The 20,342-nt window shown below is 41.7% G+C and overlaps 1 protein-coding gene across 2 annotated transcripts in view; it reads left to right on the forward strand.

Moving 5' to 3' along the window:
• TAFA5 (TAFA chemokine like family member 5) overlaps nt 1-20,342 on the forward strand; it is a 648,513-nt gene that overhangs the window by 155,650 nt on the left and 472,521 nt on the right. Inside the window, exon 1 of one of the 2 annotated variants that reach the window (XM_060244775.1) lies at nt 2,755-2,987. The exons of the other annotated variant lie outside the window; for it this stretch is intronic. Coding sequence (XP_060100758.1) covers nt 2,897-2,987 — 91 coding nt within the window. The 5' untranslated portion in view covers nt 2,755-2,896. Of the gene's footprint in view, nt 1-2,754; nt 2,988-20,342 lie in introns of those variants that run through there. 2 annotated transcript variants of the gene reach the window in all.

Consider the following 20,342-nt stretch of genomic DNA (forward strand, 5'->3'; position numbering starts at 1 on the left):
CTCTGATTAAAAATGAAACGTGCCATCGAGTGTCGGGTAACCCCATGAAGTTCCGTACTCATGGGGTTTTCTAGGCAAGAGATAAGCAGAGGGCTATTGCCTTCCTTTGCACAGCAGTTCCAGAATTCCTTTGTGGTTTTCCCATCCAAGTACAGACCCTGCTCATTTTCTGAGCTCTGGCAAAATGGGGCTATTATCGCCGCTACAAGTCTTTAATTAGCCGGATGTGACAAGGAAGGCAGGTAGGTAGAATGGATGGATGGATGGCTTCTGGCTGAAGGAAAAATAGTAAAGCCATTCTCACTTTGTTTAATATATTGGCATTCAATATTCTTTGTATTTTGACAACAGGGGCGGAATACTTTTTACAACCTTGGTGCAGGCAATGGAACAGAAAAGACGGGTAAAGCCCACAGATTTCAGTATAGTAAGCTCCATGGATCTCCGTGACACTTCCATACAGATGGGTCGGAGCATAAGAAACGACGAGGAGATGCAGTATCAATAGGAATGGGGGGTGCTATTGGGATGTCACTAGGCAGTTGCGGGAGACAGGTTCTCTCTCTCTGAAATGAGAAACCGGTAAAAGCGGGGAGCACGAGGACATTTGGGTAGCACTGAGCTAGGAGGGAAGAGGAATGCAGAGATAAACTGTAGAAAGGCTAGGCGAAAAGCGGTACAGCGAGGAGTGTCCCCCGCTGTGTGCCCGTCTCCACTGTTTTCCAAGCCGCATTCTTGCTCCCATCGCTAATATATACCATATCAGAACTCTTAAGCATTAGTCCTCTTTAGGGTTTGTAGAATCTTTCGGGATCAAGCGCCGTGTTCTACTGGAGAAACCTTCCGCGGTGCCCTCTGCTAACGGCAAGTCCCAGAGGGCTCCCCCTTTCCACATTGCACCTTCCCGCGCCCCCCCTACATTGCTGGCACCGCCGGCCGTCGAGCGCCTCTGCGCTGCGGCTGAACAGAAGCGTCCGAGTCGGTCCTCGACGTTCCTCACTCCCGCCCGCGGCAAAACCGCATTTCAGCTCCCGAGGCAGAGAGGGGAGCGCGCCTGTCGCGCCTAACGCTTCTCGCCTGCCGATCCGCTTCTCCTGCTCCTGTTGCGCTGGTATTTCTCCCCCCCCCCCTCCGCCCAAAGTCCCATTTCCTTCCCCCGCGCCTGCGTCGCCCCTCCGGCCAAGTTGCAGGTCGGCGCTGCTTTGCTTCGCTTTGCTTTGCCGGGAGTGTGAGCAAAGCATTTGCTGGCGCCCAGCGCGCAGGCTCGCCTCTCGGGCATGCTCGTTGACGCCCGAGGGAGCCCCCCACGCCGGAGCCCCCGAGCAGCGGGGAAAGTTGCGCGGCGGCGCTTGCCGTCTTTCAAACGAGGAGGGCGCCCCCGCCTCTGCTCTCCCGCGGGGGCGGCAAGACGCGCGCTCTCCGGCGCGGGAGAGAGAGCGCCCCGAAGAGGGAAGAGGAGACTCCGCGGTGCCGCCTCTGCAGCGGAGGCGCCTCCGGGTCCCCGGCTTTGGGGCGGGGGGAAGGCAGCCGCGGCGGGGCAGCGCCGCAGGTGGAGCGGAGAGCCGGAGCTGCCGCCCTCGCAGCGCCCCTCGGGCGACCCTCGCTGGGCTGAAGGCGGGAGAGCGCCCGGGCGGGCTCCCTTCCAGAAGCTGCTCTCCCGCCGGCACTGCGCTGCACCCAGCCAGCCCCGGCACTGCGCTGCACCCAGCCAGCTCCGGCCTCCTGTAGCCCCGGCACTGCGCTGCACCCAGCCAGCCCCGGCACTGCGCTGCACCCAGCCAGCTCCGGCCTCCTGTAGCCCCGGCACTGCGCTGCACCCAGCCAGCCCCGGCCTTTCTGGACGTGCATCAACCTGCGGGCTGCCTTGCGCCCCCGTCTCGTCTTCAGCAAACGGCGGCAAAAGCGCCGCCAGCGGCTCGTTTGCGCAAAGACGCTCGGCGGGTGCAGCGGACGGGGGCACCCAGGGGTGCGAGGCGAGGAGGGCAGCCGGCTCGGAGGAGGCAGCCAGCTGGGGGGAGGAGAAGGAGGAAGGGCTCTTCTCGCCCCCTTCCGCAAGGCACCGGGAAGCGGCTCCGGGAGATGCCACGCCGCGGCCGGTTGGCCTTGGAGGAAAGAAGGCGGCGTTGACTCGGCGAGAGAAGAAAACGCGCAGGGAGAGAGTCTGGCGAGGGGAAGCGAGCCGCGGTCGCCTCGGGGGGGGGGAAGTTGAAGGCGAAAGCGAGCCCCGTCTCTTAAAAAGAGAAAAGGGATCCTTGCAGCCCCGTTCGTTTCTCTTCCTTCTGCCCGGATAGCGCTAACCGGGACAGGCAAGCGGCGATAAGAGAAACCCGTCGTTCGCCCGATCGCGGATCGTCTTTCCCCGGTCGACTCTGTGAAGCTGGTCTTGTCTGCCGCGGTCTCCTCCTGGCTGAACTGAAGCAGTTACTGGAGGAGGAGGAGGAGAAGCGGCAGCAGCAGACAGACTCTCTCTCTCTCTCTGTCTGTCTCTCTCACACACACACTCACACTCTCCCCCCCCCCCCAGCGATTGCGCAATTCTGCCAGATTGTCTTCCCTCCCCCCTCCTTCCTCTTCCCCCCCCCTCTCCCCAAATGCTGCTCAACTCCCGAGGAAACAGAAAGCTGATTCATGGAGCCCAGACCCTGCTTCCTCTGTGCTGGTCGCCTTTGAAGATCATGCTGCTGCTCAAGACTTTGGGTTAGTCCCCTTGCTTCCCCCTCCCTCTCCCCGAGAGGAGAGAGAGAGAAGGGAAAAAAAAAAAGCTCTCTCCGATCCCAAGCTTTTCCTCTATTTTGGAAGTGTGGTTACTGGCTGGCTCCAACCCGGGAAACATTGATGCATCGCTCTGGAAATTCATTGTGTGACTTTCTGGGTATTTGCTGAGTTTCAACCCGAGATGCAGCTCTTGAAAGCTTTATGGGCATTAGCAGGAGCAGCTCTCTGCTGTTTTCTTATATTTGTCATCCACTCCCAGTTCCTTAAAGAAGGTAATTATATCTGCATGCCTGCATACACACTGTTTTCCCCCCCTCCCGTTTCAAATGCACAGGTCTGTAATTGGTATCTCTTAATCCTATTTTATTATTTCCTGATGTTCTAGCTTCACAGATCTTTCTCGCTTTCTGCCTGCCTCTCCAATGGTATGTTATTCTCCAAGCAGATAATATTTACTTCATTTGCAGGATAGTCATAGGAAGGCTAATGTTCTCGCTGAGTGCATTTTGTGGGTTGTTTTTTTTTTTTCTGGGTAATGCTGGAATTGTCATTCATTTGGTAGCTGAAAAATCATATTTTCTGGTGGATTACAAACTTTGCTACTATCTCGAGCAAGTTACTGTTAAGAGTATTAATACGCCATAATAACGTACTACATAAAATATATATTTTTTATTTTTGATAACGAATAGTCATCCTCTTCTTTCTCTCTCCACTCTTTTTTTTTTTGAAAAAAATTCAATACACTTTCAGTAGATGGCACTAAAGTTCTATGGTAAAGGATGGAAGAGGCAAGCAGGGGGAAAGGCTCTTTCCTCATCAGTTTTCTCCCAAAACTGGAAGAGGCCTTCTGCCTCTGGTTTTTAGGATTTTTCCATGAAACCTGCAAATAAACATGGTCTCAAAAGTAAAAACACGAGGGAGAAATAGATTATTTTTTTGTGTGAGGATGAGTGAAATACACTGTGTTTCTTGTTTTGAAATTAAGGTTATTTTAATTTTAAAAAGATACAATCTTCTATTGAGATTTCACCCCCCCTCACACACACACACTTTACTGGGAACATTGGCTTCTAGAATAATGGTTTAATTCGTTATTTGTTTTATAATAGTCTATCCTTTTAAGAAAATTCAGTATTTTGTGGTGCAAACATGTTTAGATGTACGTGTGGAATGAGATAATGTGGGTTTAAAAAAAATAAAAATAAAAAAGCAGACTTTTAAAGTGATACTTTTTACAGCAAAGACTGAAGTATAAAAGTGTATATGTAGATGTTAGCACCCATCTTTATGAACATTAAAACAAGTGCAGGATGCTGACTCTAAGAATATGGAATAACTTCTGGTATGTCTTGGGCAGAATGCCTCCCAGTCAGCCAGTGTAGAGGTTTTTGATGGTTTAATTTGACACATGCCAGTCTTGAAGCATATTTTTAGCTATGCATCTCTAGATATGCCTACATACACAAGCTTATTCTGGGGAAAGTAAAATATATGACATTGAAATAACCGTGCAGAGCCCAGCATTTAGTTCTATGACATTTCTTTCCCTTTTGTTTACAAATGCATGGAATGTCTTTTCTAATGTCATCCAGGAACTAATTAATTTTAAGGTTCTTAATAAAATGGAATATAACAGCACGAATTGCATTTTTCTTGGCTCATTACTTTAAGGTTTTTTTTATTCCCCTACGGGAGAGGCACTGTAAGGAAAAAAATAAAAGAATAAAAAGGTTTTAAGCATGATTCAATTTTTTTCTTTATGTGCTTTTAATTGATACTTTTGATATTTACACTTCCCTAATGAGTGCAAGAGGCAGTCTTTTGAAAATGTTGTAGGAGAGTCATGATAGTTTATTAGAGGATCAATTAAATCTCAGCTGTTAATTTTTTTTTAAAAAAAAAAGAGAGGAATGTCTACCAGGCAGGATACCTTCCAAGTACTAGATGCATATTTTTCTACCAGTGTGGTTACAAGCTGGTTGAATGCAATTTATTGTAGGCTTGATGTGTATATTGCAGCTTGGTCCTTCCGTTGTTCATTTGAGGATTCTAACTGATATATTTTTAACATTCACAAGCAGTGTTGAGCTTTAGGTTCTATTGTAGCATCACACAATTAAATAGATTTTGGAGAGAATTCCATGTCATACATTTTCCCACGTACTATATAAACACATCTTTTTTGCCTTCATAGATGACTCTTGCTTGTGTTCTTGTACTGTGATTTTCACGGAATGCAAAACACTTATTTGCAGTATATACATAGTATCCCAAACGTATGTAAGAAATTGGGATAATTACAGTGCAATCCTAAACAGAGTTACACTGTTTCAAGACCATTGACTTTAATAGACTAGTAGGGGTGTAACTTTGTTTAGGATTGCGTAGTAATCTCCAGGAATTCAGTAAGTCCAGTTACTGGTACACTGAACATAAATCAAGATATTAGGGCCTGATACTCTCTTAGCATTAGAACGTGGGTTTCTAATTTGTTAATAAAGTTATTTGTTGTAATGGAAAGCTGAAGATGGAACATTTTTGTTTCATTCTTGGTGGTGTTTCATTCTTGGTATTTAATTCACATTAAAATTCACTTTAAAAAACTCTCCTAGGACAGAGCAATTATATCATAGTATTTACCAAGTGACAGAGTTTGGGTGACTTGGTCAAACTCACTTGCCAGAACTGTCAACAGGATGTATTTGCCAGTTCAAGCAATGCCCACTTCAGTAGTCTTTAGTAAAGCAATGTATCTACCTGACTTCTGGTTTAGTCTACAGATGCAGTCCTCAGACATTTACTTTGAAGTTACCTGATTCAGTTATACCAAGTGGTTTCTGGCCTTTTCCTCAGACCGTATTATTACCGTATTATTACAAGATATACTTTAATTATCACTGATCTTTTAACTAAATTTTATAACAAATCAGTACTCTTCAGCAGACTCCTCAGTGAATTATATTTTCAGCATAAATATGTATCTGATCAGAGTTTTTTGTGATCTTAAATGTCATAGCACCTATTGTATGCTTCTGATTTAATTATTGAAAAGATGCAATAAAGTCATTAGTTCCTCTCAAAGAAAATTACCCTGATAAACAGGATATTACAATTTTCCAGAACAATTTCTGCATATGATGAACTTTCTGTGTTGGCTTTCTGTACAAGGTTGTCCAGTTTGGAAAATACTGTTGTGGAGTTATCTGCTCTTGACACAGAGTACACAATTAACTAATACTAATCATATTATTACATTATAACTCACAAATGATAAAGAAATGGGTAACACTTGTTCTGAGATGAGTGGGAAAGAACTGCTTATTTTTCATGAATATTTTTTCTTTTGTCCAAGAAGTGAAGAAACGATGACAGAGTGTGCCATTTTTCCCACTTGGGCTTTTGTGTAGAAATGCAGGTCATCTTGTGGTTAATCCATTCCCCTATGTCCACTATGTCTTTCAGCATTTCAAAAAGATGAAGAGGCTATTGTGATCTGTAATTGCAGTCCCATGCCTGTCCGATCTTCATACAAAGCAGTTTTAGCATATTCCAGTTTGTTTCTGCCTGTCTGAAGAGGTGTTAAAAATTAAAACAACATAGCAATTGTTTTAGAAAATTAAAAGGAGACACGATATATGGATTAGCTCTTCCAAATTCAAGGTTTATCTCCATAGTGACATCATAATATTTGCAGAGTTCTGCTTTCTGTTGAAGACAGAGAGGTGAAAAGTCTATTTTTTTGTGTGTTGTTGCTGTCCTCCCCCTCCCACTTTAGACCCAATTGTAGTTATTTAGTAGTCTGATGTTAGTGATGGAGTTGTGGCAGAAGTTACATTTTGAGGATATATTAAGATTTTACAGAAGTTTAATTAGCAAGGGAGACAGAACTTCACTTTTGTACACAAAGCATAGTATGCAACCCACTCAGTTCTTTATTTTGTGCTTTTGTATACTTTTGGAAAGTCTGGTTTTTAATTAGGATGTTGAGTTTTCATTGCATTCTTCCATATCCTTTAATGGAAATGTGAAATAAAAGGGGTCCCCCCCCTCCGCTATTCAAAAGGATTTTGAGTAGTGTGTTGTTTTTGAATGATGTTACTGATTATGTAGAACTGGGACAACTCTTAAGAAAAGACTACAGTGTTCTAAGAGCTTACCCAAATCTAAAGGGAATGAAGAATTGTAGCCAAGTCTCTTATTAGCATGTTATGGTAAGAGTGAAAGTGGGCAATGTGTATTTTACTTGGTCGTCCTTGTCGGTATAGATGGTGTTGCCTCTTCAGACTGGTTTTCTATCTCTTGTCTCTTTTTTTTTTTTTAGTCTTGATTCATTTCAGTGGCTGTTTTTGTAAATTATGTTTTGATTTGCAGTAGCCTAGTAATCTCAAGCCTACCTGTTCCCCTTTTTCCTGTTAAAAACTTGTTGCATATAAGCCGGAATGGGCTGTACCAGTACCTATGCCACTGAAACCTTGCAAACTATTATATGGCCCCAAAGTGCAGTGATGTTGGATAACCATTGCAAGCAGTATACTGGTTCAATATACCGGTGTTGACTGTTACAGCTAAAGAACTTGTTAGCAATTAAAATGCTAGAAACAGACCTTTTGAACAACTGTGGGGAATGGTGTACCATGTCTTAACAGGAAAACTGTTGCAATGTGCAAAAGTGTTCATCAGACAAGTATCTTTATCAGTCTTCCAGGACTGAAGCATTTGGAACTTGAAGCAATCACAAATAAAATAATCATACGTTAAAGTGAGAAACCTTGAGAGGCACCTGCTACAAGAAATGTAACATTTAAACTATTATCCTGTGGTTCCTATGTAGCTTACTGAAGCCCTGACCCCAAACAGCGGTGTAATAATGGTGGAGAAAGGACTGGCAATAAGGGTCACAATTTTGATGGAAGATCTCAAATAGTGGTTTTGTGCTGTGACAGTGTAGAGCTGGTGCTGTTGTAGCTTTTGCTTGTGCCTTGCTGCAGCATAAAATGTTGTGCAAGATGGTTGCAGTTCCCTGATATGTGAAGGCAACGGAGCAGGGTGCCATACAGCCCATTGAATAATTAGTAAGACCATTACTTGACAAGTGATGCAGACCCAGATTGCTTTTGCTTTAGTTCAGGTTGCTTATTTTTGGTGGGTACTGGTCTAAAGAATCCATTTTGTTTTTTTCAGTGAGTTTATTGGAGATGAGGAAATTCATAGCGAGATTGTGTGAGCTCCCCTCTCCCATAAATATCCTGTAACTTAATGGATGTCTATATATAATGGAAAGAATGAGATGTATAAATGATGGACAGGACTTGGCAAACGTGATCTATATGCCAGCTACTTAACCAGGTGTGAGTTACCCAAGCCTTCAAAATCTGTCAGAGCAGAAGCTACCAGTCTTTGGCGTTTCCAGGTTTAGCTTGCCCACATGGTTTTAGATGCATTTGTGGGTATTGTTTAATGGAACAAATGATAGCAAACAATTTTACATATGGATAAATATTTTATGTAAGCAGCTTTGGATCCCTGTTGGGGAGAAAAGCAAGATATAAAGGAAGTGGTCTTATACTGAAAGACATTCTGAACATATACTTAAAATATACTAAATAAGTATCTCATTTATTAATCCACTTTGAGTGTCCATGAGAAAGGCAGTCTATAAATAACAAATTTTTGAACACCACAGTTATTGTGCCTCTTTCTTTTTGTACTTCCATGTCCAGCTCATTTTGTTTTCTGGAAAGGGTCGGCTTCGGCCTCTAATGTTGTGAATTTAAAAACAAAACATCTTGAAAACAGGATATCTGGTAATACTTCATTTTTCTCTGTGTCCTTGAATTACAACTTTTATAATGAGTATTTGCTGCTTAAGAAGACCCGCTCATAACTCACTGAAACAATTCTAAGTCTCTTTCTCTCTTTCCCCCTGTAGGTTTGTTTTTTGGAGGAGGGGCATGGTTCAAAGAGAGTGTACCTGCTTTGTATGCAGAAGGTCCCAGGTTAAATCTTCATCATCGCTAATCAAAAGAATTAGTAATCAGATGATATGGAAGACCTTCCAGACCCTGGGGAACTATTGCCACTCAGAGTGGAAAATACATTCAGAAACCAATGGTCTGACTTAGTACAAGGCAAAGTCATGTGCTCAGTATTCTTCTGAGGGCTGATCTGATTGTCACTCTTTACATCAGAATCCTTGCTTCTGTTAGCTTGAGGCAGTTTTGCATATTCATGTATGTAGACATAAGCAAGGCAAAGAATAGAAAATTTCGCTTTGTAGGATATGCTTTAGGGAGAGTCAAGGAAAGCTGTGTGTATACAATCAACAAGGGTGCAAGGTTAAGAGTACAAGTGAGTGGCCATTGGTGCATCTACCACTATTATGTTCTCTGACTGACACTTCTCCAAGGCCTAGGGTTGGGCTTTTTTTCCTATTTGATGTTCTCTTAGCTGTAGATGGCATAGATTGAACCTTCTGCATACAGAACTTGTACTTTACTACACACCCTGTCTGTCCTCCATTTTTTTCAGCCTTGCTGAACATGATTTTGCGGACACTTGTAGGATGGGAAATAATCTACTGTTGTTGCTTCAGAATCAAGTGAGAATAGTTTTCATTTACCTACAGATAATCTTTGATGTGATCAAAGAGGTGGGTGGGTGGGTGGGAGCTCCCAGAAATCGCTTCAGCCATGAACCTGGCATTGGGTCACACTGCTGTAGCTTGCATATTGATACCCTTAATCTCTGTGTCAGTAAGCAACATCTCCCTATGCCTCTCAATTCTATGCCAATGATAGGACTCAGGTGCATATACCAACCCTCACTTGGCTATTTAGGATGCTGGGCTACAGCTGCAGATAATGTATTGTTGCTAAATATAAGAACACGCTGATATGAGAAACCTGAGCTTCTGAACATTTCTGGTGGGGGACATACTTTCTGTGCAGGCCAGGCACGAGGGTAAAGGGTCTCATGCTCACTCTATACCCAGAACAGGATTATAACAGGAGGATGACCGCCCTGCGCTGGTTGCTTGTAGGTAGATAAGCCCACAAAATCCCCCTCCCTATGTCCAAACTATGGAGAGCCAGTTTGGTGTAGTGGTTAAGTGTGCGGACTCTTATCTGGGAGAACCGGGTTTGATTCCCCACTCCTCCACTGGCACCTGCTAGCATGGCCTTGGGTCAGCCATAGCTCTGGCAGAGGTTGTCCTTGAAAGGGCAGCTGCTGTGAGAGCCCTCTCCAGCCCCACCCACCTCACAGGGTGTCTGTTGTGGGGGAGGAAGGGAAAGGAGATTGTGAGCCGCTGTGAGACTCTTCGGAGTGGAGGGCGGGATAGAAATCCAATATCTTCTTCTTCTTCTTCTTCTTCTTCTTCTTCTTCTTCTTCTTCTTCTTCTTCTTCTTCTTCTTCTTCTTCTTCTTCTTCTTCTTCATAATCTTACTCTAATGCTGTTGCTGTCAGTTACTGTCTGATCAAGTGACTTCCTTTTCATTCATGTTTCTTAGGCATCTATAAAGAAGAGAGGCCAATGCAACTGATCTCCATAGTCTCAGTTTTTAATGGTGCCATATATCATTTCCTGCTATTGAGGGTTAAAGAGCATTCTAGTGTAATGACAAGGTTGCTGCTTATAATCTAGTTAAGAGACTGCGTTTCCCCAAAATAAATTTGATTCTTAGTCAAGTAGCACAGGGAACAAACTTTAATTAGTCTTCTTAGTCAAGTAGCACAGGGAACAGTGTGTGGCTGTGATCTGACGAGCTGTTTGATCTGATGTCATTGCTGTTACTGCTTGGATTTCAATTGCATGTTCAAACAGCATTGTCAGTATCTCATTCCCCAGTCATCGCCCCCCCCTCACCCCACTCTGCTTGTGAGTTTTTTTGACACCGGGAAAGTCCGGCCTTTACAGATGTAGTTGGTTTCACCACATATTTCTAGATGTTTGAACACTCTGTTGCAATATCAAGCTGTTTTGGAAGGCTGAAACTTCCTTTCCATTTTCCTCTCCTATAAAAACAAAACAAAACAGCGATGTGTGCATCATTGGATCTTTGTGGCAGGGTTGTGAATCACCCAAGTATCCCATCAGGATTGGGAGCCACCAGGGAGGTTATTTTAGAGCAAAGAAATCAAGAAAAATGATCCTTTCTGTCATTTCTTGGGGTGAGATGGCACTGGAAATAGTCCCTATTTAGGTTCCTATATCAGCGGCCAGAAACTTCGCCTCTAGAACTTTACTCCAAAACACTTCATAATATTGCTCTGGTGGAAAAGCTCTATGGGGAGAGAAAAAGGGGAAACTTCCCTATGAAATGAGCGGGAAAGGGAATAAGATCAGGCAGGAAAGGGTGTGATTTCTGGCAGAGGAATACAGTTGCTTAGGAACCAATGGTCACAGTACTTGGCAGAGGGATTGCAGAATTGTCAAAAAAGGACTGGTGCTTCAAGTATGTGCTAATGCACGTGCATGAAAAACAAAGAAACAAAAAAGGTGCTGCCCTACCACCTGTTCTGTGGTTACTGCGCAGCAATAATCTGAATTATCAACCATGGGATGAGTGTGTGGAACAGTAGGTTAAGGGTTGATGTTTAGACAAAATTCTCCAACACACACAAAAAGGATCAAATTAGTCAAAACGCACTAAGCCTGTTGTCTGACTGCAGTGTGTGTATGTTTTGGATATATATTTTCCAGAAAATAATATTATTCTTTCAGTCTCCTGAGGGGAGAGTATCCTGTAGGCTGGATTGAAGCACAATGGAGTTCAGGCAACCTGACAGAAAACAAGATTTGAGAAGAAATGACACAAGTTGTTGTTCAGGCAAAGCTGACTACTTTGTAGCTCATTAAACTGCATGAAAACATTGTTATATATAGATATGTGAAGACAGAGGAATGGGATTGCTGGCTTCTAGCAGTGGTAGGAGGAAGAAGCATGACTATCCGTGGATACTGGAACCAAAATGCAATTTAGTTCACTCCCTTAGTAGAAGTCAGGTTCACTCACACTGCCATCATTATTGTACTGGACCTGTTTAGGTAATGAATCTATACCACAGTGTACTAAATTGTAGAACTATGGATGACTTGATGCTATTCTTGCATAGTCTAAACTTCTCACAGATCAACAGTGTGTTACATTTATTAATAAAGACTGATGAATTGCATTCGCCAAATCTATACCAACAGTTTTGATATAACTAATCTGCATTAACCATTAAAATTTTCCATTCTTACTTGCCTGGATGAGAACATGACTGGATTTAAAACTCTAAAATGGTATAGTATAGTGGTTGTAAAACATCTTTAATAAAGTTAGCTATCCCGGATTAAGTCAGGTATCCCGAACTATTAAGTTAATTAAGCTAACTCAACTATAATAACAATTATTTCAATTAAGTTAGCTATCCTGAACAAAGTTTGAGGGCTCTTTGATTATTGGCCCACTCTAATACATCAGTATAATGGCAGAACACATTTGAACTTCCTCCCCTCAATAAAGAACTGGGGCAGGAAGAGGCAGGTTGGAAAGGAGCATTCTGCAGCATTGAAAAAGAAGCAAGCAAGCAACCCCTTTCCCCTGGTACATTCATTTCTGTATTGCAAAGTTGTATATACTGGACCAAATCCAAACACTGCATCAGTTCTGAATCCCAAGCGATATATGGTATGGATAAAATGGGTATCCAAATTCCTTATGTACTACTAGAGTGATCTTCAGTGTGTTAAGGAGTTGCTCCTTTTTATGTTAATTGTTCAGTGAAGAACTGGTCAAAACCACTTCTGATCCTGTGTTAAGGCTTGCTCTTACATGCTTGTTAAGGTACCACTCTAATGGAATATGCTCTGGAGGGGAGCACATGAATTAATAATTAAGTAATTAAGTGATTGCTTCAGAATAAATTGTTTCCATTACAAACGACTGGAGAAGGGTGAGCTTTTTGCAATCTTTTTTTTTAATCCGTTGGAGGCTCCGGAAGATGAAGCAGGGAGCGCGTAGAGGATTTTGTCGTTGTAGGGACCACACATGTAGAACAATTTCACTATATCTACTAGCCTCTAACATTATACCAAATATATTAAGCAAGCAGAAGCAAAAGTTTGGAATTACTAAATTAGGCAGGGAGAAAGGTTACAAGATAGCAGAGAGAAGTTAGTTCTGCATCTACTAATCTTTTGATGCAATAAGGCAGGAATCAAATCTCTTATTTAGCAGCTTTGAATACTGTGGAATGTGTTGTGGGAAAGGCTTGCACATATTTTACGGTAGCCACATGAAGCTTCCTTATACTGAGTTATATACTTGGTCTATCAAGGTCAGTATTGTTTGCTGTAGCTCCAGGGTCTCAGGTGGAAATCTGTCTCATCACATTGACTGGATCCTTTTAGCTGGGGATTGGCAATCCTACATTGTGTAACTGCAAGTTGTTTTGTGGTTACTGCCTGCCTGGCCCAGATGAGTCCTCCTTCAAAAGGCATTCCCCCCCCCAATAAAGTCCCCCCCCCCGAGGCTTTTCCAAGTTTGTATTAAGATCTAGATTGTATGTTCATCATTCTAGTCTTTGGATTTAATTATCCACAGTTCTAGCCACCTCTGTTTTCCTTCTTCAAGTTTGCAATAGTAGAAAGATACAATGGCATATCCCATGTTTGTCTATTTCAGCTCAGGATAGCAATCTGCACTCTTTAATATTTCCTTTTTTTTATGGAATCAAATGTGAACCCAACTTTTAATGCCTCTTAGTTTCTATTTAATTTTATTATTGTTGTTGTTGATAATGATCTACATTTTTACTGGCTTTTGTGAACTTGCTTTGTGAACTATAGTATTCCAAGAACTGAGTAACAGTAACAACTGACCAGGGCTTTGTTTGTATAGAAAGCCCAGCAGGAACTTATTTGTATATTAGGCCACACCCCCTGGTGTCACCATTGTTTCACACAGGGCTTTTAATAGAAAAAGCTCATTTGCATATTAGGCCAAACCCCCTGATGCTAAGCCAGACGGAACTGCATTCCTGTGTGTTCCTGCTCAGAAAAAGCCCTGCAGCTGACTGATCATAACTCACATTGATTATAACTCCTAAGAACTATGTACATTTAATAATCTGAATATGATGTGTAAAATAATGAAGGAATCAGTACCGTACAGTTACATTAACCAGTAATTTTAACAATTAATTTTATTTCACGAACGGATGAGGTTTGTAAACTGCTCCTCTAGTACTTACGGAGATGATGAAAGTCAAATTAGAAATGTATCATCTCTCTAAGATTAATTCCAATACTGCTACTTACTAATGTTGTGCCTAAGGTGTCTGTTCTGTCACCTCCATGCACATGTAATGTCCATTAACTGTAATGGGAGTTACAGTCATGCATACATTTGTGAGACGCTAGCTAGGTCCCCTTGGCAAATTAAGTTATCCAACATTAGACAGGCTCCTAAAAGCATATTTTGCTACTTGGAAAGCAGTGTATACATTTGTTTCCTCTGGAGTTATTAACCTAGAAGACCGTGAGTTAATGCTCCCAACAAAACTAGAACCACATTTACTGCAATGCATATACTTTATGGTTTTTGTAAATGGTGTTGAAATGAAAGGACTAGATTTTGAATTTTTTTTACCCAGGGCATAATTTGTGCAAACCATCATTTCTCACTATCACTATTCTGTAGTCTTAAAATTGAAGATTACATAAATATATTTCTTATTTAAGACATTTTATGCCGTGCACTCATCAGCGTAGCTCCTTAGGCAGTGAACATAACTAGCAAGTTCATTTTAAAGTTTTTGAGTTAGCAATGGTATTGCTTGTATGACTTTTCTTTCTGAAGATTGAAGAAGGAATCATGGAGGAATTGATGGCTATTTAATTTTACAGGTCTGATTTTGATGACCAAACACTTGGTTAGTACATTTTTCTCAACATGTGAATGCTCTTGTGTTTGTGTGTGCATGTGTGCACACAAACACACAATGTATTTTCCCTTTTTAAGGGGACCCAGTATGAAGTGGGCTAGGCTGAGAGAGAAAGCAGTTATTGCTTAACTTAAAGGTGTCAAACATGTGGCCCAGGGGCTGAATCAGGCCCCCAGAAGGCTTCTATCAGGCCCCCAAGCAAGATATTGGAAGATGAAGAAGATATTGGATTTATATCCCGCCCTCCACTCCAAAGAATCTCAGAGCGGCTCACAATCTCCTTTACCTTCCTCCCCCACAACAAACACCCTGTGAGGTGGGTGGTGTTGGAGAGGGCTCTCACAGCAGCTGTCATTTCAAGGACAACCTCTGCCAGAGCTATGGCTGACCCAAGGCCATTCCAGCAGGTGCAAGTGGAGGAGTGGGGAATCAAACCCGGTTCTCTCAGATAAGAGTCCGCACACTTAACCACTACACCAAGCAACTGGCTCTTGTCTTCTTCCTTCTCCCTCTCTCTTGCTTCATTCTGCATCTCAGCTTGCTTTGCAAGGCTTGCTCAGTCACACAGAAGCTACAGAGCAAAACCTCGATTTTCTCCATTGGTTGAGGCTCCTCCCCCTCCTGGTCTCCTGGAGAGGCAGGGAAAGAGCCAGAGCTTCCTTTGTCCAGTTCCCTGAATCCCATGGGAGAAATACAAAGAAAGCACCTTTATGACCAACAAGTGCTAATGTTTTAATCATGTTTTACTTAAAAAAAAAAAAACTTTAGTCATGTTCATCTGTATCCTTTAAAAGGTTTATATCTCTGCTACCTAATCTTAAATAGGAACACCCATGGCCCGGCCTGACAGCCTGGCCTGGCCTAACAAGGTCTCATTTATGTCAGTTCCGGCCCTCATAACAAATGAGTTCGACGCCTACGGCTTTACTTAAGCCACTTAATAGGAATTTGAGCTAATTCATTGGAATTTTAACCTTGGTTGCCAGCATCCGAGCCCAGGGTGACAGGCAGGGTAGTGTACTGGCAACAAGAATGATATAGGCACATCTTATTCATTCAGATTTCCTTGAATCAAGGAAATGCAAAATGTAATACTTTTAACAAATGCCTAAGTTTAACAAATGCATACATAAAGGTAGACTGGAAAAGAGATGTTGGGAGTAGAGTAATAACATTTGCGTCACAGCCAAGTATCTCAAGCATCCTGTGGGACAGATATCCTGGTATCTCAAGTACCCCGTGGGACATAGAGTCTAGGAACCATATTTCAGCAGTGGTTACCTTTCTAACAAAGACATAAAACAGCTCAACTTTGTCGCTTTCATTTCCCGGGTTTTTATAGTTAGTATGCATGCTTCTAAAACATTTGCATGCTCTAAAATTTCCTCTGTTGGTTTCCTGTATGACATCAGCTTCATTCGTACACGTCGGCTTCATTCATGACATCAGCTTCATTCATACAAATACGACGAAGAAGGTTCAAAGGAACTTCAAGTGTCATCTGTGAAAATGTTTTTCACTTACTACCTAGGTGCTAGCTGTATTAATTCATAAAGAAAATTGAGTGCCATTGCTGACAAGGATAATAGTGAAAGGCTGTGCATAAATTATGACTTGTGCAGACAATGACAGCTGTGTGACACATTTGAGCTTTTTTAGCCTGTTCTGTGATGATAATTGAAAGAAACTCAAACATGCATATTTCTGTAGAAGTTCAAACTGTATCCCACAAGTCCTGTAACACTCCCCTCACCCAAACTCTCTATGGGAATGGTATTCACTCCACAAGTCTCAGAGAGCCACATTTGCAATAATCATCAACCAATAGAGCCATATGACTACTTTAGGTCCTGTGTGCTATTCCACCTATGCATGGTAGCTCAGGCAAGTTGAGCTTGCCAGAGCTCCTGAAAGAGAGTCAGCCATGTCACAATATCTGGGGGGTTGGTGGAGGTAAAAGAAAAAAAAAAATTAATCAAGGTCATGGGTTCTTTCAAGGGAATATTGTACGAGAAATTAAGGAGGGGTCTTTCCCTTTGAAGTGGTGAAACAGATTAAAAACAAGCCAATTATACAGACCCTGGACCAGGCTAGGTTTAAAGTTATATATAATTTGTAGTTATATAGTTATATATATAGGAGGGTTTTTTTGAAATAACAAGGTTTATTAATTTTTCTACATACTACACACAGTAAGGGAAAGGGTTGAGGGATGCAGGATAGGACAAGAGCATTATAAGGTCTACATATAATTATCTTTTCTCTTAAAATCATCACCAGTAAGTCTTGAACGTATTATTAATTTTGCATACATTTTCAATATTTAGTAAAACACCTCTATCTCAAGTTCTAATATTTCTTCTGGACCTCAAACATTTTTTCAATCAATATATGTTTTATTTCTGTTACAGACTTTATATTATAAAATCTAGGTATACTGGTCCTTAAAAATAATTCAATAATACAGTATTACTTCTTTTCTTTAAGTTAATAAATCATATTCTTATCTTGATCTTATTGATTCAATATATTTCTCACTTTAAACTATTTACGAAATATCTTCATCAAGCTATGCACATTCTAAAAATCACCCCAGAAATATCTAAAAAATATAATGTTTCCCCCCAATAAATCTATTACCTATCTCCCAATAGATTTAAACTTTCTCCATATTTAATTTTTGTACCTCTTATCATCAGGATTTCAATCCAACATTTATTTCTTAACGCTACAATTTTAATCTGAGCCTCTTCCCAATAATACCCCTAAGAATTTCAAATCCTTCCTTTCTACCATTCAAACATTTATTGCTGTGTAATAAGACTAAGTCTGGATGGCATACATCCAAGAGTTCTGAAAGAACTCAAAGGTGAACTTCTGGATATCCTGACAAAAATATGTAATCTTTCATTGAAATCTGCCTCCGTTCCTGAGGACTGGAAGGTAGCAAATGTCACCCCCATCTTTAAAAAGGGTTCCAAAGGAGATCCGGGAAACTACAGGCAAGTCAGTCTGACTTCAATACCGGGAAAGTTGGTAGAAACCATTACGAAGGACAGAATGAGTAGGAACAGTGATGAACATGGGTAATTGAGGAAGACTCAGCATAGGTTCTGTAAGGGAAGATCTTGCCTCACTAACCTCTTACAGTTCTTTGAGGGGGTGAATAAACATGTGGACAAAGGGGACCCAATAGATGTTGTTTACCTTGACTTTCAGAAACCTTTTGATAAAGTTCCTCATCAAAAGCTCCTTAGTAAGCTCGAGAGTCATGGAGTAAAAGGACAAGTCCTCTTGTGGATCAAAAACTGGCTAATTAATAGGAAGCAGAGAGTGAGTATAAATGGGCAGTCTTCACAGTGGAGGACGGTAAGCAGAGGGGTGCCACAGGGCTCCGTACTGGGTCCCATGCTCTTTAACTTGTTCATTAATGATTTGGAGTTGGGAGTAAGCAGTGAAGTGGCCAAGTTTGCAGATGACACTAAATTATTCAGGGTGGTGAGAACCAGAGAGGATTGTGAGGCACTCCAAAGGGATCTGTTGAGGCTGGGCATCAACGTGGCAGATGAGGTTCAATGTGGCCAAGTGCAAAGTAATGCACATTGGGGCCAAAAATCCCAGCTACAATTACAAGTTGATGGGATGTGAACTGGCAGAGACTGACCAAAAGAGAGATCTTGGAGTCGTGGTAGATAATAATAAATCTGAAAATGTCACTGAAAATGTCAAGACAGTGTGCGGTTACAATAAAAAAGGCCAACGCCATGCTGGGAATTATTAGGAAGGGAATTGAAAACAAATCAGCCAGTATCATAATGCTCCTGTATAAATTGATGGTGCAGTCTCATTTGGTCACTGCACCTCAAAACGGATATTATAGCATTGGAAAAAGTGCAGAAAAGGGCAAGTAGAATGATTAAAAGTTTGGAACACTTTCCCTATGAAAAAAGGTTAAAACGTTTGGGGCTCTTTAGCTTGGAGAAACGTCAACTGCAGGGTGACATGATAGAAGTTTACAAGATTATGCATGGGATGGAGGAAGTAGAGAAAGAGGTCCTTTTCTTCCTTTCTCACAATACAAGAACTCATGGGCATTCAATTGCTGAGCAGTCGCGTTCAAACAGATAAAAGGAAAAGGGTGATTAACGTGGAATTCACTGCCACAGGAGGTGGTGGCAGCTGTAAGCATAACCAGCTTCAAGAGGGGATTGGATGAAAATATGGAGCTGAGGTCCATCAGTGGTTATTAGCCACAGTATATTACTGGAACTGTCTGGGGCAGTGATGCTCTGTATTCTTGGTGCTTGGGGGCGGGCAAAGTGGAAGGGCTTCTAGACCCAATTGTGAACCTCCTGATGGAACTTGGGTCGGGTTTTTTTTTTGGCCACTGTGTTTCACAGAGTGTTGCACTGGATGGGCCATTGGCCTGATCCAACATAGCTTCTCTTATGTTCTTAACAATTCTACCCCAACAATATCTTTGTTATTCATTCCTTTCTTATTTTTAAGCATCCTTTTATATATTTTCCCCCTCACCACCAGCCAAATAATCTAAATAAATCCCTCCCAATATCACAATCTTTTCTTTCTTTCTCCAAGCTGTCCATTTTTAAACCAAAGCTTACAAATTTTTAACTACATCTCTGATAATCCATTTCTCACAAAGTCCAAGGCTATATTAATTCTTCTCCATTTCTGACAATTCAAAATTTATTCGTCTTTCTTTTTTTTTTTTTAAAGGTCTTCCAATTTTTAGCCAGTCCTAATAACATACATCTGTTAAAATTTCCTGGGCTGTTGTGTTTCTCTTTCTCTTTTGGGATCTTTGAGGGACGCTCCTCCTCCTCTCTGATAAGGTGCTCTTTCTTCTTCACCTCCTTCTTTCTCCTTCACCATCGACTCCATTTTTAAAATAATTCTCATATTGCTGGGCGTCTTCTTTTTTCCCCATCATCTCCTGGTCTTCTGATATTATCTGGTTTGTTACATCCTGTGGCTCATTTATACTCTCAGTAGTATTGCTAGCCGTCGGGTCACGTATCAAATTGAGGCATTCATGCAAAGACTTTTGCAGAGCTTGCATCCCATTCATGAAATTGTCCCGAAGAATTTCCAGAGCCACATTTATATCACAATCCGATTCTATCTTCGACCCCTTCATGTCCATTCAATAAAGAAAAGGAGCTGTGAAAGTTTGTACCAATCCAAGAACCTTCTGCCAATTATTCTCTTTTACAGTATTTCCACTTTCCACTTTTATTTCAGTTTAAGTCTTTAAATCAGTCCACTTTATATTCTCCAATCAAAATCCAATGTTCCACTTTATTTTTCCTCCAGTCGTCCAAAAGCATTTTTATTTTTTTTCAATCTCAAGCCCCATTTTAGATTTCTAAGTCTTTTAACACCGAGAAGGGGGGAGGGTTGAGGGGGACTAATGATGTCACTTCTCCCCTCCTTTTCTTGACTTTTTTCCCAATTCAAAGCAGCTAATGGTGTTTTTTTTCTTGCAAAAGGAGAAATACTTCAGTGACTTACTTGTAGATGTTTCATTCAGTGTAGAATATCGCAATTTAATCTGCATTGCTCTTGGACTTACGAGTGGTTCACTTCTAGTGCCATTGCGAAAATGGCGACTGTGCGATGGAGCCGGAGGCAAAGAAGGTGCTACGAATTCTACACCTGTCAGAATTCT

Source organism: Heteronotia binoei, chromosome 8, assembly GCF_032191835.1.
Source record: "Heteronotia binoei isolate CCM8104 ecotype False Entrance Well chromosome 8, APGP_CSIRO_Hbin_v1, whole genome shotgun sequence".
Taxonomy (NCBI): domain Eukaryota; kingdom Metazoa; phylum Chordata; class Lepidosauria; order Squamata; family Gekkonidae; genus Heteronotia; species Heteronotia binoei.